Here is a 27850-nt window from a genome sequence, read left to right as displayed (position 1 = left end):
GCGTTTCAAGGCAACCTCACTCTACCCACTTACTACCATTTCTAGTGGTTTATGCTTAAGGCAACTGCAATATCATGAATTTTGGGCTGAGGATTTTTTGTCTCTCCTATTTTCATAGTAACACATCTTCAGAGTGGGTGTATAAAGTTTTCTGTGAAGTCAATATGCAGTTCACACTGAAAGAGGTGTGAATGAACCGTGAGTCTCTCTGAATCTGCTTGTACATCACTGCCTCCAGTCTAGAAACAGCCTGGCTCAACTCTCCATCCAGATCTCTCAAACAGCCCTGGATGGACGTTAACAGGGAATATTATTCCCTAGACACAGCGTGAGATGACACTGTGGTGTTGACATGTGTATAGGTGATTAGTTATAGCATCGGAGTGATTAGAAGGTCTCATGTCTGCACTCATTCATTCAGCTGAATTTTTGAGCACTTACTGTGTCCAAAGCACTGTACTAAGCACTCATTTGTTGTCTTTATAAAACCGTGGTTTGCCCATAATTGAATAAAGGGAAATTTTGAGCAACGATTCAAAAAGTGACTTTTCAAACGCTGTAATGTCTTTGGAAGTCCAGAGAGAAGTTTCTGGAGGAAAAACAATTTATGAATCCAATGTTTCATGCTCGGTTATAATCTGCACCTGTAATGTTTGCAGGGCTCAGACAACAAGTTGTTAAAGGGCAATTATCAACGAGAGACTCCCTTCAAAAGCCCACCTGGTTTTCTGGCCTCTACTCAATGAAATTCAATAATGAGTATTAACATCACTGATCCACGCAGGGTTTAGACTCCTGATAAAGCACACTGACACATTCCCTCTGCAGGTTTGTGACAGTCACTATTCTGCTGAATCTTGCCATGGTTTTCATTTACCTTCTTCATGTTGCCACCCAGTTTGGGATACGGTGGTTTATTCACTCTGTTCCAGTCAACGGGTACTTTAATCTTTTCATAAAGCTGGAAGATGACTAGAGCATCTGACAAATCGCTGAATTGAAGACAAGAGAAAGGTTTTAGAAATCTAGCGTGCAAAGAATCCTAACATCACAGTGTTTAAAATGTCCCAAAGAACTAAGTCTGTTTTTCTTATTAAAATATAGGGGATGGTCTCTCTCCAGCATGGCCAAATACCTGTTTAAGGCAGCCCATTCTACGAATGCCACTGGGCTTCCTATCCCAGGGAGTAAAAAGAGAAGCAAAAAAGTGCATGTGAAAGGAGCAAGGTTCACTTCATACGTGCTCTAGATGCTGGCTTGAGAGGGTGAATGGAAGCATCCTTCTTCTTCTTGGGAGATATCGAGCTAAAAGACAAATGCCATTTCCCCTTTATGGAGCTTTATGGACGGATAAAACTGTGGATATAGAAATGCTTTGGTCCATCTCTTTTATAAATTCCTCCAACAGAAAAAATAAATCAACTTTATTACTGGAACTAAAGGAGGGGAAAGACAAACGCCATTTCCCCTTTATGGAGTTTTACAGTTTTCGTTAAGCACTTAATATGTGCCAGGCACTGTTCTAAGTGCTGGGATAGATGCAAGATAATCAGGTTGGGCACAGTCCCTGTCCCACATGGGGATCAACAGCCTTAACCCCCATTTGAAGCACTTAGTACAGTGCTCTGCACACAGTAAGCGCTCAATAAATACGATTGATGATTTGAAAGATGAGGTAACTGAGGCACAGAGCAGTTAAGTGACTTGTCCCAAGTCACCCAGCAGAAAAGTGGCAGAGCCAGAATTAGAAACCAGGCCCTCTGGCTCTCAGGCCCCTGCTCTTTCCACTAGGCCACACAACTTCTTATGTCATGCCACTTGGCTATCTAGGGCACCAGCTCAAAACGGTTCCTGAAAATGGGTTTATCCATCTGGATTCTCGGCTGTAGTTCTTCAAGAAAGGCGAGGGAGATTCTTGGATTGTTACTAGCCAGTCACAATCAATCAATGGTATTTCTTGAGCACTTACTGTGCGCAGGGCACTCTACTGAGCTCTTGGAAAAGTACCGTACAACCGAGTTGGTAGACACTATCCCTGCCCACAAGGAGCTTACAGTCTTCAAACATTAAAATGAGTTACAGGTAGGGGAAATAATAAAGTACAAAGCTAGGTACATAGTGCTGTGGGGTTAGAGTGAGTATCAAAGTGCTTCAGGGTTATGCCCGGCTGAATATGTAGCTGACTACTGACTGCAACTGAGTCACTGTCACCCAGGAGGAAGGAGAGAAAACAAGGACTGTGTTTAGTGAAGGCTCGTTCGGAGCTGTGAGGAGGAGCTAGGGAGGAAAGGCAAGTCACATGGCTGAAGAGCTAGAATCCCTCGTCTATATCTCCCAGACAGAAAATTTACTCTGGCCACTGATTCTCTCTCATTTTAGAAGCTGTTCCAGCTCCAGCCTCAGTGAACCTAAAAACCCACGGGGTTCAACTGCTTCCCAGTTGGCCACTGCCTCACTTGTGCTCATGGAGAAGACAGCGTGGGATCACCCTCCCTAGAGGCGAGTAGACAGGGTGGACCCCTGGCTCTTTGTTTCCTCTTTTTCATGGTATTTTTGTTAAGCCAGGAACTATGAGCCAGGAACTGTACTAAGCACTAGGGTTGATACAAGGTAATCAGGTTGGAAACAGTCCGTGTCATTCATTCATTCTTTCATTCAATCATATTTATTGAGCACTTATTGTGTGCGGAGCACTGTACTAAGGGCTTGGGAAGTACAAGTCGGCAACATATTCATTCATTCATCATCATCATCAATCGTATTTATTGAGCGCTTACTATGTGCAGAGCACTGTACTAAGCGCTTGGGAAGTACAAATTGGCAACATATAGAGACAGTCCCTACCCAACAGTGGGCTCACAGTCTAAAAGGGGGAGACAGAGAACAAAACCAAACATGCTAACAAAATAAAATAAATTCATTCATTCAGTCATATTTATTGAGCGCTTACTGTGCAGAGCACTGTACTAAGCACTCGGGAAGTACAAGTCGGCAACATATAGAGACGGTCCCTTCCCAACAACGAGCTCACACCCACACGGGACTCACGCTCTTAATCCCCATTTTACAGATGAGGTAACTGAGGCCCAGAGAAGCGAAGTGGCTTGCCGAAGGTCACACAGCAGAGAAGTGGCAGAGTCAGGATTAGAACCCAGGCCCTTCTGACTCCCAGCCTGTGTGCTACCCACTAGGCCACGCTCCTCTCTAATTTGTGCTAGGGAGGGCTCTACTGTTACTATCTCTCATGGACGGGGGGCTTTCGTGCTCCCTTACCTGTACAAATGATTGACCCGTGGAGTGACACCCAGTGAGTTCATCCAGTTCCTAAATGTCTGCTCCTCCCTGGTCTCACCTGAAGTGGCAAGATTGAACAGTAAACACGTAAGCACCTAGAAAAGGCATCTCTCTAGTAGACTGTAAAAAGATGTGAAATGGCAAGTGGGATGAAGCGGTAGCTGGCAAGTGAAATGAAATATGAATGAAAACCAAAGTCCTACTCTGGATTTACTACTAAGCCTGGAGTTACCGCAGAGATTTCTAAAAAGTATATCCTGTAGTCACAGCGTGTATGGGAACTATGTGTAAGGCCTGGTGCCTTACAGTACTAAGGACTAGACTGAAAGATCAACATTTCCTCCATTTCAGAATTCAGGAGTGTGAACGCTTTAAGATTCTTTTTGGATTTGCTTGACTTCACGTTTCAACCTTAGTGAAAATGAATTATAAATTGGAAATATTTCTGACCCTCCCTCTTGCTATTTATTCAGCTCCAGGATATTAAGCATTATCAAAGGTTGTGCTTCCTCAACATCTCTCTCCTGGGTAGGTCACCACTGGGATCCATTTTCCCCTAATGCCTGATTCTTTGCAAAATAGTCTGCAATAGTACAGTGCTCTGCACATAGTAAGCGCTCAATAAATACGATTGATGATGATGATGCAATAGAAGTTTCAGGTTTATACAGCTGTCGTGGCATCTTTAGAAAACGTGTGGCTACAAAGTCTTCCTCTGGGAATAAATACTCGGTCCATTAAATACATAATGGGTTGGGACTGTCTCTAGATGTTGCCGATGTGTACTTCCCAAGCGCTTAGTACAGTGCTCTGCACATAGTAAGCGCTCAATAAATACGATTGATGATTGATGATGATAAATCAGATTTTCTTTTAAAGCCTCTAGATTTACTTCATGCGCTGATTAGCTGCATCATCTTCTCCAGAGCACTTAAACCTGATAATGGGTGAAGGCTTTATATAATTAATCAATCAATCAATCAATCGTATTTATTGAGCGCTTACTGTGTGTCCAGCACTGTACTAAGCGCTTGGACATTAATGAGTTGGAATGGTGTTTGATTGTTCTTGCTCGGCTTTAACTGAAATGATTCATCTGTTTATTCTCTTCTTTTAATACTGGGCAATCAATAACTTGTTTTCAAATACCCACCAAAGTTCCCGAGATTCATTCATTCATTCATTCAATCATATTTATTGAGCGCTTACTGTGTGCAGAGCACTGTACTAAGCGCTTGGGAAGTACAAGTTGGCAACATTATAGAGGTGGTCCCTACCCAACAGTGGGAGTCAAGTTGGATACAGTCCGTGTCCCACATGGTGTTCACCAGCTTAATCCCCCTTTTATGGAGGAGGGAACTTAGGCACAGAGAAGTCAATTGACTTGCCCAAGGTCACACAGCAGACGAGTGGCAGAGCTGGGATTAGAACCCAGGTCCTCTGACTTCCCTTCCCCACTGCACCTGCACATATGTATAAACGTTTGTACATATTTGTTACTCCATCCATTTATTTATTTTACTTGTACATATCTATTCTATTTTGTTAGTATGTTTCGTCTTGTCCTCTGTCTCCCCCTTTTAGAGATAAATGCTTGTTTAGGGCTTTGGTCTTGAAGATAGAGCGAAAACTGTAATCTGCGACATTACCACGGATTTTGGTGCGGCGGACGCCATAAAGACGGCGGTTATTGTTACCTTCTAAAGCGCTCCAGTCGATGTCCTGGTTCTCTGGTTTATGCAGAGCAGGGTATCTGTTGAAGAGATTGGCGATGAAAGCCAAATTCAGTTTGGGGTTGCCCCGGACGACATCCGTGGCGGTGACAAATTGCCTGCAGCCCAGCCTCTCTGCTTGCTGTAGCATACATTCAGCCCTCTGAAGGTCATCCTTCTCCTGTAGCAAAAATAGACGTCGTCAGTCTACACAAAACACCGGCAGCAGGGGATAGCCAAGCACCTCATTCTTACTAAAAGCCAGAGCATTTGCCTATTGCACGCAGTATAGATTATTCCCCTACCCAGGATTTAGTTGCCTTTGGCGGAGAAGCAGCGAGGCTCAGTGGAAAAAAGCCCGGGCTTTGGAGTCAGAGGTCACGGGTCCAAATCCCGGCTCTGCCGATTGTCAGCTGTGTGACGCTGGGCAAGTCACTTCGCTTCTCTGTGCCTCAGTGACCTCATCTGGGAAATGGGGATGAAGACTGTGAGCCCCCCGTGGGACAACCTGGTCACCTTGTAACCTCTTCGGCGCTTAGAACGGTGCTTTGCACATAGTAAGCGCTTAATAAATGCCATCCAAAAAAAAAATCTGAATCAGAGGCCAGAGATCTGGAAGGGCTTTCTGAAGTGATTGAGTCCGGCCACCAGACAGTTCCTTCCCCCTAATCAATCGTATTTATTGAGCGCTTACTGTGTGCAGAGCACTGTACTAAGCGCTTGGGGAGTACAGTTGGCAACATATAGAGACGGTCCCTACCCAACAGACGACTGTAAGCTCGTTGTGGGCAGGGAATGTGTCTGTCGACTGTTGTACTGTACTCTCCCAAGTGCTTATTATAGTGCTCCGCACACAGCAAGCGCTCAATAAATATGACTGACTGAATGAATGATTCCCTTGAGCACGTGGGTGTTTATCATCATTATTATTATTCTCTGGGCCTCAGTTACCTCACCTTGTATTCCCCCCCAGCGCTTAGAACAGTGCTTTGCACATAGTAAGCGCTTAACAAATGCCATCATCATCATCATCCTGGGAAACGTGCTTCCCATCCTCCCAATTCTGTGCCTAACATTTCATAAACCACGACAGATCCCTTTAGAAAAGGCCCTGTTATCATCAGTCACCCATTCAATGTGATTTTACTCATTGTGGGCAGGGAACGGGTCTACCGACTCTCTTATATTGTACTCTCCCAAGCGTTTAATACAGCTTCGTACACAATAAGTGCTTAAGAAATACCATTGACTGATTTTCTGAGGGCTTCCAGGACACTGTACTAAACGTTATTAATCATCTGAGGATAGATTTTTATTAAATGGAAATCTCTGAGATATTCAAAGCAATGCTGGTATCTTGCAAGTGTGGCCCTTGAATCTTTAAAAACCCCCAATCCTTTGGAGATTTTAATCTTTTTGGGTTTCTGTAAATGGATGCCAAATCCTGACCTGCCTTTTCACTTGACTTAAATACAGGAAAAGTCTTGAAACAGCTTCCTACTTTTACACTGCTTAATTCACAAAAGTCTAGAAGGTTGGCAGCAAATATCACTATCTGAAGCATAGAATGACATAGAAGGACACCTGAAATAAAATGGAAGGACTCCAAATTTTCTATTTTCAGCCTTATGTTCAGTGGGTTAAGCTACAGTCTTTGGTTTATCTCACCTCACGTGAAACACATCCACACACCCTCACGAACAAATACAAAATATGCACAAATATTTATAATATGCACACCTATATTCAGACATCCACAAGACTATTTAAAATAATCACACCTGGATTAGATTGTGAGCCTCCCCCACTACCCCCGCAAGGGACAGGGACTGTGTCCAATTCATACCTGTGTATTCTCTCCCAGCATTTAGTACAGTGCTCTGCACAAAATAATACTATTACACTATCCACATATACACACACACATCCTTCATTCACTTATGATCATCAATTGTATTTATAGTTATAATACATAATAACTACATTTTTCTCATCCTTTCTTTCCCTTTCTCCCCCTTCTTTTCTGGTCCCTCCATCACAATGTGGATCTAAATTCAAAGATGGTACTATTGGTTTTTATCTCATTCAATTCATTAATTTCCTAAGCTATATTTCCCAAGACCAGCAAAACCTATTGTGTGGAGTGTTTTCCTAAATAGGAGTGATGGAGTGATGGGGCTCTCTTCCTCCCTTCAAGGCCCTACTGAGAGCTCACCTCCTCCAGGAGGCCTTCCCAGACTGAGCCCCTTCCTTCCTCTCCCCCTCGTCCCCCCATCTTACCTCCTTCCCTTCCCCACAGCACCTGTATATATGTATATATGTTTGTGCATATTTATTACTCTCTTTATTTATTTTACTTGTACATATCTAATCTATTTATTTTATTTTGTTAGTATGTTTGGTTTTGTTCTCTGTCTCCCCCTTTTAGACTGTGAGCCCACTGTTGGGTAGGGATTGGCTCTATATGTTGCCAACTTGTACTTCCCAAGCACTTAGTACAGTGCTCTGCACACAGTAAGTGCTCAATAAATACGATTGATTGATTGATTGATTGATTGATTGGGTTTGAACAGAAAACCCCATGTCCAGTGGTACCCTTTGGCCTAGTGACATGCAAAATGATGCAAGAGTCAACGCAGAACTATTTGGAAATGCCCATTCTATAGCAATCACAGGAAATGCAGGAAACCCAGAGGCTATTTAAAACCACGGGGCTATTGGTTTTAAAGCAGTTGAGCAGCATTCTCCCTCCTATTTATCTACTTTCTTCTGCTGCTATACTGCAGATCACAATCTTATTCCTGTCAGACTCACCGATTCACCAGGTCCTGGTTTCACCTCTCCTGACAGCTATCACTTGCTTATTCACACCTCCACTTCACGTCCAACAGACCGTAGCTCTCCCCATTTGTAAAGCCCTTCTGAAGTCGCATCTCCTCCAGTAGGCCTTTCCCGGTTGATTTCTGGTCTCTTCACCTTATATACCCCAACTATCACTTCAGCCCTTCTGTGGCACTTGATCACTTCGTTTCCCACAACCCTTATAGTGCTTATGAACAAATCTTATAAACCCTTTTACTTCCCCTATCTGTACTTAAAAGTGTCTGTCTCTCCCACTAGACTGTAACCTCCATGGGGGTAGGGATCGTGTCTTCTCTTTTGTACTCTCCCAATATTCCGCATTCAATAAACATTATTAATTAGGTCCTTACCCTTAGTCCAGTCATGTCAATAGCAATAGCGGGAATACCATCTTCATCTCCCTTTGGAGCCACCTGCTCGAGCAGGTGGTAATATGCTTTCGAGTCCTGTGGGAAGTCAAAAAAATTCCATTTTAAAAAGATGCAGCTAGAACAGCAGGTTTGGCATAAATCCCTATAAGCAAGCATGCCCTTTGCTGATTCAGCAATCATTCAAGACCGTAACTTAATTAAGAAAGCTGGAAACAGTCTCTAATTTGCATTTTATATCATTTTCTTGGTTTTCTATTCCAAAGCAATAGGAAATTTAAAGACAGGCCAAAAGAAAAAAACCCAGCTGAAACAGACATTATATTATTGTCTTTCAGGAAAAAAAGATCGACTCAATAGTACAAGCATTAAATTATGTACTTGAAAAATATGTACCTTTAGAATGCTGTAGAAGTCAGTCAGCTAAGGATTTATTTTTTAAAAAAAGTAAAAGAGGGAGGAAGCAAGTTTAAAGCAGAGTTTACAGTAACATTTAAATGGACTCAAAGCAGAACATAAAGATTTCAAGGATGGAAGTTGAAGCAATGACCAAGCATTTGTCAGGCAAATGGAGGACTCAGACACAGATTTAACCCACATGCCATTTAAAACCTGTGAACTAGCCAAACCAAAAATAAATGATGAATTTGATGAGGTCTAATTGATACTTCTGGCAATCTTATTTCCCTTATGGGTGAATTCTCTTCTAATAACCTCGCTGGAAAATTACCATGGAGGATACTTTCAAAATACACTTTTATTTCCATACACAGCAAACATGCACATCTGCACATGCACATTTTCACCCAAAATAGAGCTTGCTTTTAAGACCCTTCCACCAAAGTCAGCTTTGTAAGTAAAGAAAGAAAGCAGAAGTGGCGTTCAGCATTTGCAGAATTAGAAAGACCAGATATTCCTCTCTCCGTTTTCACCCTCTGCTCCTAAGCTGTTTGATTCTCCCCTTGTCTTTATCTCGCTTTTGTCCCTAGAACTCCCACTGACACCAGTGGACCCCAAGCATGGATGGGGAAGGACAGGAAAGGCCTTTCCAAACCCTGACTCTGTCCACCTTGGGACCCTCCCCCAAATGCCAATGAAAAGAGGACTAGCCTGATGAATCACTCCCCATGTGACTCGTTAACTCAGATTGTTACAAATGGAGCTACAGTTAGTCTCCCAAAACTCTCCCAAGCGGATATCAAATTGATGGGATTTAAAAGGTTTTCCTTCAAGTCCTACGAAATGCCGATACTGGTCATTGATGAATCAATATCGATAGACGGAGATATAGCAGCACCCTTTCTATAGGATTACAGATTTCAATTTGAGCCTGTTTTCCCTGTTCTCTCCTCTGTAAAACAGAGACCCAGTGCTCGCTTTGTTCACACACTATTTCTTCCAACTCTTAAAGACTTGTATGAAGACTGTCCTCAGCCTCAGTTCTGGGCCTCGGACACTGACAGCCTAATACCGAACATACCCGCGTGGCTCAGTGGAAAGAGCACAGGTTTTGGAGTCAGAGGTCATGGGTTCAAATCCCGGCTCCGCCAATTGTCAGCTGTGTGACTCTGGGCAAGTCACTTCACTTCTCTGTGCCTCAGTTCCCTCATCTATAAAATGGGGATTAAGACAGGGAGCCCCCCGTGGGACAACTTGATCACCCTGTAACCTCCCCATCGCTTAGAACAGTGCTTTGCACATAGTAAGTGCTTAATAAATGCCATTATTATCTAGATCTGCTAAGTGCTAACCCAATTAAGAAGTTAAAACATTTCTGAGTCCTGACAGATACCTCAGTCGCGGACCCTGCAGATGCTGCTCACAGCAGCTCAGGTTCCAAGATGTCACTAGCCGCTGCCCCACCGGTCATTTTCTATGTTGCCAACTTGTACTTCCCAAGCGCTTAGTACAGTGCTCTGCACACAGTAAGCGCTCAATAAATACGATTGATTGATTGATTGATTGATTGATTGATTAAAGAAACTTCTGAAGAAAACCTTTCCTGGGATCCTGGGATCCTTGCAATCCTGGAGCAAGGCCGTGCCCCCTTTCTCAGGCTCCACTTACTGGAGCCAAATGACAGTCGTCCTACCTTGATGTCTGTGCTGAAGTTGTTGATTTTATTACAGCCAGAGTTTTCCAGGTGGTAGTTGGCCCATCTCAGCAGCAGCTCCTCAGGGGACAGTTTCATCAGGTCCTCTAGACTCTCCCCTTCCCTCAGAAGGGCGATCAGAGCTAGGTATCCCACAAAAGAGACAGAAAGATGAATTCTAGGGACAGATTTCTCCTTCAAAAGAGGCGAATAAAGGAGCAGGAGCCCCATCATCTGCACATATTTAGGTAAGGCTTGAATTTGAACTTGTAAGTACTTGTTAAGGGCTTACGATGTGCCAAGCGCTGTTCTAAGCACTGGGGTTGATACAACTTAGATTGGACAAAGTCCCAGTCCTACATGGGGCTCATAGTCATAGGAGGGAGGTATTGTGGTATTCGTTAAGTGCTTACTAAGTGTCAAGCACTGTGCTAAGCGCTAGGGTAGATACAAGATAATCAGGTCCCACAGAGGGCTCATGGTCTAAGTAGGAGGGAGCCGGGATTTGAATCCAGGTCCTCTCACTTTCCACTAGGCCAAACTGCTTCTCTAGTAGTAGTAGCAGTAATAATATTTATTAAGTTTTGACTGCATGCAGAGCACTTTACTAAGTGCTGGAAGAGGATATACAGTTGGGAATTAGACGTGAAACCTGGCCCGGTTTACCTCAAAGAGCACAGATCTATATTTATAGGCAGGACTGTGCTATTTATGTTCGCTTTGAAACAAACAGACCAATTTACATTTAGAGTTATATGAAGTACCTAGAGCAAGATGAACTCCCTGAGGAAAGCTTTTGAGGTTGGAGCTCCTGACAGCTGAAATAAGTAACCCTTTCCTATAAAACAGGTACTAGCAATCCATGGCTTTAGGAAGCTTTCACGTCCACAGAAACTGTCAACTGTTCCATTTCAACTGCACCGGTGAATTCAGTGCTCAGCATTAAGATCTCTGCATTTCCTACCGAAGTCTACTGGGCCAACTGGAGCCTGCCTGTAAACGCCTTCCCCTCCATAACTCCCAAAGGAATTCACACATCAGGAAACGACACTTTCATTTTAAATACTGAGAGTTTGAACGAACCTTCATTTCTGCTGAGTTCAATGTCGGCAAACAACCCAATTTTGATCACTTGCCATAAAAGTCCCAAGACCAGGTAGGGTTTTCCCTCCTTTAAATCCTCAGCGCCTATGTTAACAACATGGCACCCAATGGCTGACGCAGAGTTCAAAGCCAAGTTCAGATTTTCCTGAAGGGGGAGAAAAGACATGACATTTTTTCCTTGCATGCTGAATGTCAAATGATGAGTGCAAGAGACAACAATAATGCTTTCTTTCAAAGAACTCACAGAGCTCTAAGGATATTTCCTGTTAGACTTCGCTACTGTGACGAGGCAGGTAGCTAATGAGGGAAGAAGATCCGGAGGGCTCGTGAATGGCTAACCTGGTGAAGTACTTTTCAAGATATCTGTGGTCAAGGCTGTCTTGTGGGTGAGGGGAAACAAAGGGACCGTCACTTTCCAGTTCTCAGTCCTGATATGGAGGCTGAGCCCTGAATTTCTCCACTTATCTATAAGACAACTGCAAAGTATCCAAGGAGGCCACCCGTTGTCTTGGCATTAGCTGTGAGTTCAAACATAATTGATGTTGTAAAAAAAAGATCGTAAAAAAGTGAGAAGTTTCTTGGATTGTCAAAGGCCTAATGAGGGAATAAGATATGACATCCATATCCCTGGGAACTTACTGCCAGGAAGCCCCTTCCTTCCTCTCCCCCTCGTCCCCCTCTCCATCCCTCTCATCTTACCTCCTTCCCTTCCCCACAGCACCTGTATATATGTATATATGTTTGTACATATTTATTACTCTATTATTTATTTATTTTACTTGTACATATCTAGTCCATTTATTTTATTTTGTTAGTATGTTTGGTTTTGTTCTCTGTCTCCCCCTTCTAGACTGTGAGCCCACTGTTGGGTAGGGACTGTCTCTATATGTTGCCAACTTGTACTTCCCAAGCGCTTAGTACAGTGCTCTGCACACAGTAAGCGCTCAATAAATACGATTGATTGATTGATTGATTGGATCATCAAAGGACTAATGAGGGAATAAGATATGACATCCATATCCCTGGAAACTTACTGCCAGGGTTAAATATTTAGTGAGTCCCCAAATAGTCCAGGTATTCTGGTTAACGATACATAGGTTTACATTATGGATTACTGTGCATACAACGTAATCCATGTACACAGTATTTAAAGTATGTAAGGTTTTGGGTTTTTTTTTTTTACCTTCGGATGGCAATGGACTTCTGCCCTACTCAATAGCTAGTTTACTGGTGATTGAGAATTGATGGGGAAAAGGGAGAAAACTGTCACGTGACAATTGTTGTAGCGCTTTCCCAGAATCCAAAAACTGGACAATAGGAAGACTGGCTTTTCTGCTGGCCTGTGGGACTTTACCACTGACTTGAAGGCAACTCCTTGCCTCTCTATAACCCTGGGTGGGAGACTACTCATTAAGAAGATATTCATTCAATCGTACTTATTGAGTGCTTACTGTGTGCAGAGCACTGTACTAAGCGCTTGGGAAGTACAAGTTGGCAACATATAGAGACGGTCAACTGGGAAATTAAGAGTACGTTCTTCCAGCAACACAATACCATGTAAAAAATGATTTGCACCCATGTGTGTGATGTCATAGATGGTGAATATTATAGTGTAAGTTTTCTTGAATGTGCTGTTCTGCAAGAACACAGCACCCACACTACTGGATAGCTGGGTGCAATAGCAACTACTGAGGTATTTTTCAGCCAAGCACTATACTTAGTCCTGGAACAGATAAAGATAATTAGGTGGAACACAGTTCCTGTCCCACATAAATAAGCCTTATAGTCTAAGCAGGAGGAAAAATATATCCATGTATATACTATGTCACATAAGGCACATAAAAAACCCACCTTGCTATTATTTGTTCGTAGCCCAACTATGACCAAGATTCAAGTAAAAGAATATGCCAGGATACTGCTATGCTATGGTGGAACAGTGAGGAGTCCAGCATATTCTTGCCCAGGAGGATTAAAATACAACAAAATCGCAGCGCAGGCAAGAAAAAGCTAATAGCCCAGAGCTAATTTGATCTCTTTTCCTGTTCCAAAGTAACTGGAACTAAGTATCCATAACTAGTTGAGGCCTACATACAAGTTCTATTTATCACCGACTTTGGTGCTGCAAACACTGCTGGATCACTTTCATTCATTCAATTGTATTTATTGACCACTTATTGTGTGCAAAGCACTGTACCAAGCGCTTGGGAAAGTACAATATAACAACAGACATTCCTGCCCACAACGAGCTCACAGTCTAGAGGGGGACAGAGGGGGAGATAATTTAGTCTAGTCTAGACTAGACTAGCATCTAGTCTACAGTCTAGAGGGGGAGATAATTTATTTATATAAATAAATAAATAAATAAATAAATAAATTACAGATATATACATATGTGCCATGGGGATGGGAGAGAGGATGAATGAAGGAGCAAGAAAGGGAGTGGGAGAAGAGGAGAGGAGGGCTTAGTCAGGGAAGGCTTCCTGGAGGAGATGTGCCTTCAACACTTCCCAGAGTCCCTCTTTCAAAGTGTTGAGAAAAAGTCTTAGTCAATATTGTCTGAGCCGGGCCTCAACCTCAATGGTGAATTGTTCTGGAAATCCAAATTTAGCTCCTGTGATTTTTTCTTTGTAAAATCCTAAAAAAGAACCTCTGCTCTCGTATGGTGCACGTGGTAAAAGAAGTGGAAAATTTTCCCGGCAGTCCCTCTGTCATAACACAAATCTCAACTGCAACAACGAACTCGTTTTCGTTTTGGGGCAGTAACTGTGAACTTCAGAACGAAGTCAAGTTCTGTGCTCTGTCACATATTGTTCTGGCAGGCAGATGGAGAGACTGTGGTTTACTTAGTGTTCAGTCACTGTGCCACTCATCCCGCGTACATTCAGCTGGGACTTACGTGAAACCGGAAAAAGCTATTTTTCATGTGGACATTTCCATACCTGAATGGTGAATGGGGTGAGTTTCTTTTTGTTGATGGTCCTTTCATCAATTGTGTCTGCCACTGAAAGATTGATCATTTTACTGAAGTGCAAAGAATAAAAGAGAACAGATTGGTCAGTCAGGTCTCCTTCCCTTTTGTATTAAAGACAAGACATCCAAATAATCTGTATTAAACCAAACTTAAATGTGAAAAAATAATCGTATTATTTTTTTTTACCAGGTCCTGACAAACTGTGGGATGGTTTAGAGAAGTGAGAAAAAAAGGGATGTGGGATGACCTGTGTTGTTTCTATGAGGGAAATCAGGAAGTGAATCGCTTGTCCTTGGGCAATTATAAAAGTAAAAGAAGTTTCAGGTCCACTAACTGGGATAGTGTGTGCAAAGAAGTGGTGGGCATCCTGCCTTAGCCTGCTGCAATCCGAGCATTAAGAAAAGAGACACGGGAAGAGATGAAAAATAAGTATCTCTAAAATATAAATGTGGCAGGGAATGGAGCTATTTCCTTCAGAGCCTCAAAGCAACAACTTTCTTTTGGGGCTCCAGTCACCCTAATCATTCGAGTAACCCCAAAACATCTATGTCTGATTTTGTAAATTGCATGCATTCATTCATTCGATTGTATTGAGTGCTTACTGTGAGCAAAGCACTGTACTAAGCGCTTGGGAGAGTACAATAAAATAACAGACACATTCTCTGCCCACAGTGAGCTACGTGTTTCTGCTTGAAATTTTATGTATTCTTTGTGCAGGGTGTGTAAAAATATCCAATTTATAGTGAAATTTTTAGAAAAGTTAATGGATTCTGATGCTGGTGCCAAACAAAAATTAAATCATAGGGGGAACCTAAAAGTGTTTTCTGGCATCCACACACATTCAATATCAAAATTGTTTCCATCATTTTGAGCACTCTGTGCAACATATATAGGACAAGTAGAGGTTATAACATAGTAACTCAACTTTAATACTGGCAACAGCTACAATCATAAAATCTTACAGCTCACTTATTTTTCCTTGGTTTCTCTTCAAATATCTGTATTGATGCCAAAATATATTTTTGAGGTTTTCTATCTTTAGTTTTTGTTTTACAGGTTTTTTTTAACCACTAACACAAGCCCTTATAAATTTATTTCTCTTAAAATAGAATACTCTTTTATTGATTTTTATGCTTCTGTCACATATTTAGGTTATGATTGTTAATCCTGCTGCTCCTTTTTTGTTTGTCATTGGTATTTTTTTTCCCCACCTTTTCTGATGTTTGCCCTTTCTCCTTATTCTTTGAGAGTCCCCTTGGGACACAGAAACTGTGTCTATGCCTCATCCGGGTATTTTTTCCCAGCGTTTAGTATAGTATTTTGCATATAGTAATCAATCAGTGATATTTATTGAGTGCTTACTGTGTGCAGAGCACTGTTTTAAGGCCTAGGGAGAGTACAGTATAACACAGTTGGTAGACATGTTGCCTGCACTCAAGAAGCATACAGTCTAGTAGGCATTTAATAAACACTGTTATTATTAATTCAATCTTCTCCATTATACTGTAAGTTCTTTGAGGGCAGGGTGCCTATATTGCTTTAATTCTGCATAGTGTGCAGTGTGCCACTCACAGTGGGATTAGCCAGAGGGCATTTGGTGGTTGCCTAATGAAATAGGTTGCACTTTTCCCATTTTTCCAGGGGAAAGTGAGGGAGAATAGTGGGATCGTTAACTAGCTACTCATCTTATCCCCCTTTCAGGTCGCAAAGAAAGGCACTAGCCTGGAGACACTCTGTCCCACACCTACTCCTGGAAAGCACCACTGAATGGCCATGGTTTACGGGAAATTACCCTGTCGGGTTGAGGTAAGTCAGTAATGTGAATTTACTCATTGTTGAACACTGGAAGTCCTGTTGAAAACACTTTATCTTTCTGGTATTAAAATAGTTTCATACTCATTTTGTTTCAGGCAAAACCCACATGAAATCAATGTCCAAAATAGCATACTAGGCAACACCTTATAAAACCGAAAGACAAGTTGTAAAGTAAGCCTTGTGAACAGATACAACAGAGGGGAAAAAAGTCCCTAGTAAAATATTGAATAGTAGGGTTGTAGGTAACGTGTAAATGTATATTTGGGAAGTACCTACCCTGTACAGATAAGCATTAGCATAGCACTGGGGCCCCATTTTAAACTCTGATTACATCCTTAATTCTTTTTCCCCACACATGGGCATCTGACATAAAGTCCTTGTACTCAAGGAATGCAGTTTTACACTGCTCAAGTACTCTTTCCCATTTTATGTTCCTGTTACATACTAATTACAGACATGGTCTTTAATTCAGTGGAAGCAGTTGAAAAACAAGAATGATGTGCTGTTTACCATAGGACGATCCCATCCCCAACGACATTGAAAAGGTCATCTGTGTCTGGATTCATTGGGATAACATGTTTACAATCAGGATCATTTTCCAGTGCTTTGTTTATCCAGTTAACGAAGGCATACTTTTCTTCCTCTGAAAGTAAGTGATTAATTTTATTTATTGGTGAAATCAAAGCTCCCGTACTGCACAGATAATTCTTTGACGTACCGTCGACCTGGTCCCAGAAAACTACATCTCAGACTGAAACACTGTAAACTGGAACCAGTTATCTCACAGGAATAGTGTTCTAAATAGAGACTTGATTCATGAACTACGGTGAGATGCCTTATTTTTCCAAAATGATCCAGAATGGCACAGTCAATTAGTGATAAGCATTATAGGCATGTAAGTGTGTTTTATTTTGAGTCAGAGGTGCCACGCTAGAGCAGCTGACTTTTGCTTTATTAAAAGTAAAATGAACCCGTCAGTCTTCCCAGGGATGCTACCTGGCCATTAAGTAGTACCTCCTTCTGCCCTCCACCTGCTGCAACTCCTTCCTCCCCCTGCACCCTGAGAGCTAGTTCCATCGAGGAAGCTAGTGCCCGGGCCTGGGAATCAAGAATCAATCAATCAATCAATCAATCGTATTTATTAAGCGCTTACTGTGTGCAGAGCACTGTACTAAGCGCTTGGGAAGTACAAGTTGGCAACATATAGAGACAGTCCCTACCCAACAGTGGGCTCACGGTCTAGAAGGGGGAGACAGAGAACAGAACCAAACATATTAACAAAATAAAATAAATAGAATAGGTATGTACAAGTAAAATAAATAAATAAATAAATATATAAATAAATAAATAGAGTAATAAATATCTACAAACATATATACATATATACAGGTGCTGTGGGGAAGGGAAGGAGGTAAGACGGTGGGGGGGATGGAGAGGAGGACGGAGCAAGAAGGATCTGGGTTCTCATCTCAGCTCTGCCACTTGTCTGCTGTGTGACCTTAGGAAGTCACTTAACTTCCCTGTGCCACAGTTACCTCATCTGAAAAATGGGGTAAAGACTGGGAGCCCCATGTGGGACAAGGACTGCATCCAACCATATTGGCTTGTATCTACCCCAGTGCTTACGGTGCCTGGCACATAGTAGGTGCTTAACAAATACCACAGCTATTATTATTAAAGTCAAACATCAGTGCATCGTAAAGCTGAAACAGAGTTCATTTAGAAGCATTCTTAGCACTGGATGTCATAACTTGAAACGTCTGAAGTCTAAGACTGCCTGTACCCGAGCGTGTTCAATGATCTTAATCCATGGGCAGTAAAGGACGCCTTACAGGTCGTCTCTTCCATCTTTATCCTTTCCAAGGTCTCAGTCATTGATTGAACAAGTACTTTGCCTCAAATCACTTGTATTTATGTAAAATCAAAATGCCTTTTGGTAACAATCTAAGAACATTTTAAATGTAGACTTGATTGGGTTTTTTTACTTCTTTAGAACAAGGAGAAATGTGATTCTTTTGGTTAATGGTTGCTGCCACTTTTATTCCTGCCACCTTCCCTCGCACCCCATAGTATGGTGTGACCCTGGGTGACTGACTCAATATCTCTGGTCTGTTAACATCACCTACTTCACGGGGGGGTCCTGTGGTTTGAAAAACAACAGAACCGCTGTTTACAGTGTAATCTTCCCGCCTGCCCACAGTGACCTAGTGAACCTACCTGAATAGGAATGCTGTGTCCCAACACTGGATTGTTCTGAAGTTCCACCAATAGCACAGATTCCTTCTTTTTTATTGATGGCTTTTCTAAAGGTTTTGGCAACTTCGGTGCTTTTTAGGCCGTGGAAAACCTGCAAACACCCGAGGTGACACCACAAACTATAGGTAAAACTGTACATATAGGTAAAGGTAAAGCCACAAACTATAACCAAGAATTTTTTTTATCAATCAATCAATCATATTTATTGAGCGCTTACTGTGTGCAGAGCACTGTACTAAGCGTTTGGAAGTACAAGTTGGCAACATATAGAGACAGTCCCTACCCAACAGTGGGCTCACTAAGGCATATTGCAGGGAAATGTGTCCTAAACACAGTGGGCATTCTGTATATACACTGTTGATTATTTTCTCAATCTGTATTCCTGCACATCAATCAATCAATCAAATCATATTTATTGAGCACTTACTGTGTGCAGAGCACTGTACTAAGTGCTTGGGAAGTACAAGTTGGCAACATATAAAGGCAGTCCCTACCCAACAGTGGGCTCACAGTCTAGAAGGGGGAGACAGAGAACAAAACCAAACATATTAACAAAATAAAATAAACAGAATAGATATGTACAAGTAAAATAAATAAATAGAGTAATAAATATGTACAAACATATGTACATATATACAGGTGCACATATCCATTTTTAAACCCTATCACACCCACCCAGCACCTTCCAAAGCAGTTCTGGACTCACCGAGATAAACTCATCAAAGCTGATCTTGTCACCACTGTTTAGCTCTCCGGTGGCCATCAGATTCTCAACGATTTCCCTCACTCGGTACCCAGGCAGAGGCAAGCAAGCAGCTTTGAACAAGTCATTCAACTCATTGCAGCTGATGTAACCGTTGCCTTCAGTATCTAAAAGGAACACAGGACTCTGAAATCCTACAAGAGTTTAGAAATTCACAATGGGGGAAGCAGGAGTGGGGAAAGGGAGGGAAGACAAGGGACACTTGCTGAGCAAAGGCCTGGGTTCTCAAGAGACACGTCGGTCAGTTCTCTACAGAGGTGAAGGATCTCTTCAATGATGATCAACTGTCCCCTCCAATTAGTTAATCAATGGTATTTAGTGAGCACTGACTGAGTGCAGAGCACTTGGGGAGTACAAGACTCAAGGAGCTAACAATCTAACACGGAAAGCACCCCCGAGAAGTGAGTCCTGCATTTCTGGTCAGCCTTGTCTCCCTTCCGGCCTGGTTCAGACTTGGCTCCGCTTCACTTGCCAAGCTGCAGGGCTTCGCTTGGGCTGGGTGGGCCAAAGCTTCCATCCTGTTCAGCAGCAGCAGTAAAGGTGTACCCACCCGGGCTTTTTCCGGCTCCCAGGATACCCTCCATGTTGTCCAGATTTCTTCTTCACGGTAAGATGCCCTGGTTCATGGAATGTCTTTTAATCAATCAACCAGTTCTACTCACCAACTTTTGAGAAAGCTTCTCTGAGCTCCCCCATCTCCTCCTCGGACACAGATCCTCTGGCCATTTTCTTTTTATTGCTCTGAGCAACAAGTCTGGAAGAAAGTACATGAATTTCATTATTTTTGTGCCTTCTCATTTTCCCATTCCCAATTTGGCTCTTCAGTCAATTATATTAGAGCTCTTTAAGATCACTGCAGGAAGAAATCTTGCTATAGCACCCCTCATTTCAGCACTGTCCAAAAATAAGTAATGGGAATGGCTTTTGGGTCCTCTGAAGCCAGCGGTTCTAGTGCCTTTTTTGGGAAGAGCTCTATATTCAGTGGCCACACCCGTGGGTAGCTGAAATGTTGCATCCTCTTACCGAGTCGTGGACAAAATGCCTTTCTAAGCCTGTAAATATATCTGACATCAAGAAAGGCTCAAATTCTGCTTTTATCCTTTCTCCATGGGTGAGACTGTTGAGGATTTCAGTCAATCAGTGTATTCGCCAAGCACTTACTATGGGGAAAGCAAGCAATCAATCAGTGGTATTTATTGAGCACTTACTGTGCACAGAACACTGTGCTTAGAACTCAGGAGAGTACAATACAATAGAGTTGGTAGACAAAATCCCTGCCCAGCGCTTCGGGAGAGTCCAATAGAGTTAGAAGACACAATCCCTGCTTCTAGAGCTTATAAGCGAGGAAAGCAGCTTCAGTCAGAGCTTCAAAAGAAGCTCTACTCAAGGATGAATAACGATTCCCAGAAAAATCCATACTTGGTGCCAGGGCAAGAAACTGTTCATGCGAGGACTTCCCCTTCGCCATCCTCATCACTGTTACCCTGTATTAGGAGAGAGCTACGAGAGTCAGCGCTGGCAAACTTCCCCGCTGAAGGTGGTGGGGAGTCAGGCTCAATGCTTGAGTCGCTGCTGGGGTACCCTGCCATCCAAGAAGATCAGGGGGCTGGCAGAGAATATTACTTCAGAGGTTGAGCTATCTTACATATCCCCGCCCTTCACCTACATTCTGCTGGCAAACTGTGAGTTCTGCTGCAGTGCAATGATTTGAAAGGTGCTTACGATCACCTATCGACAGAAGTGAAATGAAATGGAAAAATGAATGAAATGAAAAAATCAGGGGAAAAGTAGGAATTTATGGGCCTGGCAAAACCAAAAATTGAATAAACAATCCCTAAATGAAGGTTTTAGACTGTGAGCCCACTGTTGGGTAGGGACTGTCTCTATATGTTACCAATTTGTACTTCCCAAGCGCTTAGTACAGTGCTCTGCACATAGTAAGCGCTCAATAAATACGATTGATGATGATGATGATCAGGGGTGGATGGAGAAAGGAAGCAAGAAAAGCAAAAAGGAGACAGGCAGTGAATGTTGAGAAGCAGCATGGCCTAGCGGAAACAACATGAGCCTGAGAGTCAGAAGGAACCAAATTCTAATCCTGGCACCATTACTTGTTGGCTGTGTGCCCTTGGCCAAGTCACTTCACTTCTCTGTGCCTCAGGTACCTCATCTGTAAAGTGGAAATTAAAATTGTGAGCCCCACGTGGGACAGGGACTATATCCAACTTGATTATCTTGTATCATCATCATCATCATCGTATTTATTGACCTGTACTAAGCGCTTGGGAAGTACAAGTTGGCAACATATAGAGACAGTCCCTACCCAACAGTGGGCTCGCAGTCTAAAAGGGGGAGACAGAGAACAAAACCAAACATACTAACAAAATAAGATAGAATAGATATGTACAAGTAAAATAAATAAATAAATAAATAGAGTAATAAATATGTACCTACATATATACAGTATCTACCCCAGTGCTTAGTACAGTGCCAGGCACATTGCAAACACTTAATAAATGTCATTTAAAAAAATCCCACAACAAATAAACAAAAATCTACAGAGTGGCGAAGCTGATGCCTGGCCTATTGAGCCAGTTAGTATGTTTAGGCCTTGTCATGGCACCCTCACTTCTGTTAACTGGGGAGGAAAGGCGCACAAAGAGCCCCCTCTCTAGACTGTAAGCTCGTTATGAGTAAGGAATGTGTCTGCTAATTCTGTCGTAATCTCCCAAGTGCTTAGTACACTGCTCTGTGCATATTAAGCGCTCAATAAATACAACTGATTGATTGCTAGGAGAGCTCCACCGAACGGCTTTCTGAATATCCCAGCAGCCTCTAGCAGCAACAGAGAAGTCACTTCTCCACCCACCTCACACCCGCCTCCCAGCCGCTCAGCGGAAACCTCACCACCTCTGAGAAGGCATGAAAACAACTCAGACAGGAGGGACAACAATGCCCGCCACGAGTACACCCAGGGGAAGCAAATACTGGGAATCTTAAGAAAGAGGCCACAGATGCTAAACCATTCCTCTGGCCTCAAGCCACTTCAAGACATGAGACTGTGATAGTAAATGCAGGGAGTGTAAGGAGTTTTAGGTATTAAAAAAATTAGAGATGAAAGAGTCAGTTCAGGCTAGCAAATGTCACTCTCGTGATGGCCATTCACTGTACTGGGTGATTACTATGGGAAGGGCACTGTCCTGGACACCTGCTGGGGGACATACAAAAGGAGGATAAGATCCCCATCCCTGGGAGCTTACAACTTAATTAAGACGACAGGCAAATGAAAATGGAATAATATTCAATAGTGAAAAGAGCAGCAGAGTAGATATAAATAATGCACAAGTGAATAAATAAATCAACACAAATAAATAGGTAAGAGTGCTGAGGTAGCTGCTGGAATGGCATCCTGAGAAGGCAGGGCAGGGCGGGGTGGTGAGGAATTAATTATTGAATGCCTCCAAGAGGAGGTGACGTTTTATAAGGAGGAAAAGAAACTGAGGTCAGTTAGAATCAAGATTCTAAAAGAGGGAAGTAATTTTGAAGACAACGTTCTTTTTTCTGGGCAAAAGGCCTTCAGGGAAGTGGGATTTACCAGTATGCATCATAAGGATTACAAAGCTATATCAAACAGTAAGAAGCAGGTTGAAATTCAGAACCCTAAAAACTTCAGGAGGGGGAAGTATGTGGGAAGCGGTTTAAGGGGGGAGGTGGACAAAGAAGAGAGTGTGGGTATTTTGAAATCGGCCTAGGTTACGGTGGTTAACCCACTTCTTTCTGGTAAATGAGCCGAGCAAGCACAATGAGTCCTAAGAGCAGAGCACCCACAGACGGAAAGAGGCTTCAGTCACGGGAGAAGTGGCAGGTCTTGAAGCAATGCTGGGCTGGAGTGAGCCAATGCAGGTGGCCAATGAGGAGAGCATGGGAAAGGAGCTATTGACTTTTAAAGGATCCGTTAGTGACGAAGCTGCGGAGAGAGCTTCTCACCCAACTGAATTAGACACACATATAACACCGTTTTCGCTCACCTGAAAATCTGCAAATCGGATCATTTCTAAAAAGAACAAGAGGGATGAAGTTCTGGGCATGATGAACATGATCAAGATGATGGACACGATGAAGTCCCCTTCTAGACTGTGAGCCCGTTGTTGGGTAGGGACTGTCTCTATATGTTGCCAACTTGTAATAATAATAATAATAATAATGTTGCTATTTGTTAAGCACTTACTATGTGCAAAGCACTGTTCTAAGCGCTGGGGTAGATACAAGGTGATCAGGTTGTCCCACGAGGGGCTCACAGTCTTCATCCCCATTTTACAGATGAGGGAACTGGGGTCCAGAGAAGTGAAGTGACTTGCCCAAAGTCACACAGCTGACAAGTGGAGGAGCCGGGATTTGAACCCATGACCTCTGACTCCAAAGCCCGGGCTCTTTCCACTGAGCCACGCTGCTTCCCCAAGCTTGTACTTCCCAAGCTCTTAGTACAGTGCTCTGCACACAGTAAGCGCTCAGTAAACACGATTGAACGAATGAATGGGCACCCCTCTCAGCTCAAAATAAAAGTGCATAAATCATTTATTCAATTGGGGCCTAGATTAAAGAATTCACAGAAGGTTCAATTGTAATCTAAATTGTCCATTGGCCCCATCTTCCTGACATAAAATGGAAACCTGTTCTTAAATAAGAGGGGTGCCCAGACTTTCTGTCCACTTTCTGTCTACCTTGTACCGGAGTCAACACCGAATACTACAAGTAGTCTGTTCTAGCAGCTTCAAGGAAAAGTGCTTTTGTTTCAAACATTACAATAATGATATAGTAATTACAGGGGTATTTATCAAGCACTTACCAGGTGGCAAGCACTATGCTAAGCAGTAGGGAAGGGGCAAGATAATCAGGTCAGATGCGTGGCATGGTGGTTTCTGACGACATTTAGAAGTAGGCTTAAAGGGATGTGAGCCCAAGTAATTGGTCCCACATTAGCCCTGCAGCCTGGTCAGGCCAATTCAAAACCAAACCCAGTTAGGTCTGGGTGGGCTCAACTGCTTCTGCGGACCACAAGCCTACATGGCAGGGGGGAGGAAGGAGACTGCATGCAGAGCGACAGTCCTCTTTGAAACAAATAAAAACATAAGATATGTCAGTTATGGAGATGAGATTTCTGGTAAACCCAGGCAACACAGAAGCGGGTCAGATATTGGCCTCCCAGATGACGGGGCAGAAAGAGAGGGAAAGAGAAAGGGGGATAACAATGAGGGAGGTGAGGGGAAGGAAGGCGAACTCAACAATCAATAGTATGTGTTGACTGACTACTCAGAGCAGAGCGCTATACTGAGCAGTTGGGAGAGTACAACAGAGATAATACACATGATCCCTGCACTCCAGGAGCTTACAATTTAGAGGGGCAGACTGACACTAAAATAAAGGTGAGTAAGGGAAGCAACTGAGTATAAAAATAAGTATATAAATACTACGGGGGTGGGAAATGGGGGTGGTAGAAGCAGCGTGGCTCAGCGGAAAGAGCCCAGGCTTTGGAGTCAGAGGTCATGGGTTCAAAACCCAGCTCCACCAACTGTCAGCTGTGACTTTGGGCAAGTCACAACTTCTCTGGGCCACAGTTCCCTCATCTGGAAAATGGGGATTAAGAATGCGATCCCCCCGTGGGACAACCTGATCACCTTGTAACTTCCCCAGCGCTTAGAACAGTGCTTTGCACATAGTAAGCACTTAATCAATGCTATCATTATTATTATTATTATCTGCTGCCATTTGGGTGAGAGTGGCAGCGGTGGCCCGGCCCAGAATGAGCTAGTGGCTGTCAGGACCATCTCTGCTGCCACTCTTACCCGGGCTACGGGGCAAAACTGGTGATAACCTGATGACTAAATTAAGTAAATTTTTAGACCGTGAGCCCACTGTTGGGTAGGGACTGTATATGTTGCCAATTTGTACTTCCCAAGCACTTAGTACAGTGCTCTGCACATAGTAAGCGCTCAATAAATACGATTGATGATGACTAAATTAACACATCCTGGGCAGGCAAATTAACACCTTTGCCGCCACCACCCAGGAGGAAGTGGTAAGAGAATTGGCAGCAGTGGAATAACCCAGTTGGGCTCATTTCCTTGGGGCTGGGCCCAGAACTACTCGTGGGGCAGCTGCCACTATCACTTATGCTGAAGCGGTAGCAGGCCTGGTTCATCCTGGCTGTTACTGGGTAGGGGGGATTTCCAACACAGCCAAAAATATGTAATTTCAGTTGTTCCGGAAACTCCCCACACTGACCCAGCTCAGGCTAGCTGGCCATAAGACTGTTGGAGATGACTGCTGCTGTGCCCACTGGAGGAGGAGGAGGAGGAGGCTGGGCATCTCCTAACCGTAGGTTTCTCCTCCTCTTCTTTTGCCTAGTCGCTGCCGTGGCTACAAGTATCCCCCCACAAGTCTGGTCAAAAATAGGTCCCTGAAACGTCACACTCTAGGCCTTGTGGGTGGAGGGACAAAACACTCCAGGTTATGATTCCCCCCACTTAAAGGGACATGTAGTCACTGGCACATAAATCTGGATTTACCCTCTATTGCTGCTATTTATTACCATGCTGGAACCACATGTTGCTATGTATCCCCAGCCTCTAGCAGCTATCCTGGGGGTTGGGCCCCCTTGAAATGTTGGCCCTGCTGCATAGGCAGAGTTTAAAAAATTAGGCTTTTGGGTGGCCTGGACCCCCAATTTTTCAGTACTTGTTGGGTCCTGAAAATCTGTTTTAGGAAGAGCTGTAAAAGACATACTTCTTTTACCTGTTCCCCAAACACTTAGTACAATGTGTTGTACACAGCAGGCATTCAATATATGCTACTGAGATGGGAGCTAACCTATTCCTATTCAGGATTATTCATTCAATCGAATTTATTGAGCGCTGACTGTGTGCAGAGCACTGTACTAAGCGCTTGGAAAGTACAATTCAGCAACAAAGAGAGACAGTCCCTTCCCACAATGGGCTTACAGTCTAGAAGAGGGGGAATTAGAACCCAGGTCCTTCTCTATCCAGTAAACCACACTACACTGGGCCTACCTTATGCTGAAGGGCTAATCCATTCTCGTTTTTGAACTTAATATTAGTAGTCAGGAAGTTTGCTATGTCCAGGTCTTAGTGATCCTGGAGTCCCAGGATCACCCTGGAGACTAGCTCAAGGCCAAATGTTCATTTCAAATGCATGAACCAAAATGGGGTGGAGCTTTGTCAGGGAGGGAAGGGGAGAGGGAGGAAGCCCATTTCATTCAATGTTTTTCAGGGAAGACAATGCCCCTGCAAATGTTGCCTTGATGAGCTGACTTTATGGGTACAGAACTGCCCTTAGACAAGGTGTTCCTATTAAACTCCCCAAGTCACAACTGACCAGCCCTCCTCATCAGTTAGTTTCAGTATTCGCCATTCTAAAGGAGAGAAACTGTGGTGGCGGTTTCCTCTGGTTGCTATTAAAAGCCTAATTTTATCCGGTGACCTGATAGAACGGCCAAGCAGAAATTCTCAGCTCAAAGTCAAGTGAAGCCTGGGCTGAGCTGTGAAGATCTATGGATAGAAGATGATTTTAGAACTCAACTTCAAAGGGGAAGTGAGAGAAGATGCAAAGACAAAAAAATGCAAATAGGCATTGAGAACGCATAAAAATTGAAGGTCTTCCCTGTCAGTGATTAGGAGGGCTGGCAATGATCTGCATTCATTGGCATATTGGTCATCCCTCACTTATGTAGACTCTGCAGTTCATTCTCCCAGGACTCTGTCCCTGACAGCATGTTAATATAGAAAAGGCATGCAAGGAACCAAAAGCAAATTAAGCACAAGACAACTGCATCCTAACTATTTCAATGCTGGATGTGGAATCAGTGCCCAAGCTCAGTTTGGGCTAGTTCAGCCTTGCACAGGTTGGTTTGGTCCATTTGCTCCAACAGATCCTTCCTCTCTTGCTGACTGAACTTTCCCTGTTCAGCAGCTCCTGTTGCTTGGGTCAGGGGAATGCAAGGTACACCCAGCCAAAGCCCTGAAGCATGTTTAAAGATCCAACTGAAATTCAGTCTTGCCCCAGGCAAATTTTTTTTCAACTTGAAAGTTCAGAGTGAAGCCCATTGCACTGGTAACAGCCATAATAATAATAATTGCGGCATTTGTTCAGGATGTCCTGTGTACCAAGCACTGAACCAAAAACTAGGGTAGAAAGAAGATAATCAAATAGGACAGAGTCCCTGTCCCACATGGGGCTCACACTCTAAGGGGGAAGGAGAACCGATATTTAACGCCCATTTTACAGATGAGGAAAGTGAGGCACAGACACTTGTGCCCGGCTCGGCCTGAGGCCGGGCTGGGTTGGGTCTTCTTGAAAATTAGGTCTAGGCACAACTTGATGGGCAGTGCTGACAAGGTGGGAATGAGGAGAGAGGAAAACAGAATTTGGGGGAAGGGAAGACTTTCTGTTTCAGAGATGCCTCCCATGGAGACCGCATGGTTTTAACTGAATGGCAAGAAATCCCCAAAGTGTCTCAGGCCATATTTGGAAGACTTCTCTGGGCTCTGCCTGAGATCCACCCCATAATTTTTTCCTCCTTCTCTGCCCTGCAAGGCC

The 27850-nt window shown here is 43.3% G+C and overlaps 1 protein-coding gene across 4 annotated transcripts in view; it reads right to left on the bottom strand.

The window, feature by feature from the left end:
• Window positions 1-27850, bottom strand: part of LCP1 (lymphocyte cytosolic protein 1) — a 66210-nt gene that overhangs the window by 10571 nt on the left and 27789 nt on the right. For 3 of the 4 annotated variants that reach the window (XM_038761731.1, XM_038761730.1, XM_038761729.1), the window contains exons 2-13: window positions 19900-19991; window positions 19181-19344; window positions 18436-18565; window positions 16729-16861; window positions 14372-14453; window positions 11412-11577; window positions 10329-10471; window positions 8633-8659; window positions 8219-8314; window positions 4992-5187; window positions 3274-3352; window positions 878-992 (exon numbers count right to left, since the gene is read on the bottom strand). In XM_038761731.1, coding sequence (XP_038617659.1) covers window positions 878-992; window positions 3274-3352; window positions 4992-5187; window positions 8219-8314; window positions 8633-8659; window positions 10329-10471; window positions 11412-11577; window positions 14372-14453; window positions 16729-16861; window positions 18436-18565; window positions 19181-19344; window positions 19900-19963 — 1395 coding nt within the window. In that variant the 5' untranslated portion in view covers window positions 19964-19991. The remainder of the gene's footprint in view (window positions 1-877; window positions 993-3273; window positions 3353-4991; window positions 5188-8218; window positions 8315-8632; window positions 8660-10328; window positions 10472-11411; window positions 11578-14371; window positions 14454-16728; window positions 16862-18435; window positions 18566-19180; window positions 19345-19899; window positions 19992-27850) is intronic. The other variant, XM_038761732.1, reaches the window with a different exon arrangement.

Source organism: Tachyglossus aculeatus, chromosome 20 (genome assembly GCF_015852505.1).
Source record: "Tachyglossus aculeatus isolate mTacAcu1 chromosome 20, mTacAcu1.pri, whole genome shotgun sequence".
NCBI lineage: Eukaryota > Metazoa > Chordata > Mammalia > Monotremata > Tachyglossidae > Tachyglossus > Tachyglossus aculeatus.
Note: the sequence above shows the minus strand (reverse complement) of the source record. Positions and strands in the feature narration are given on the sequence as shown.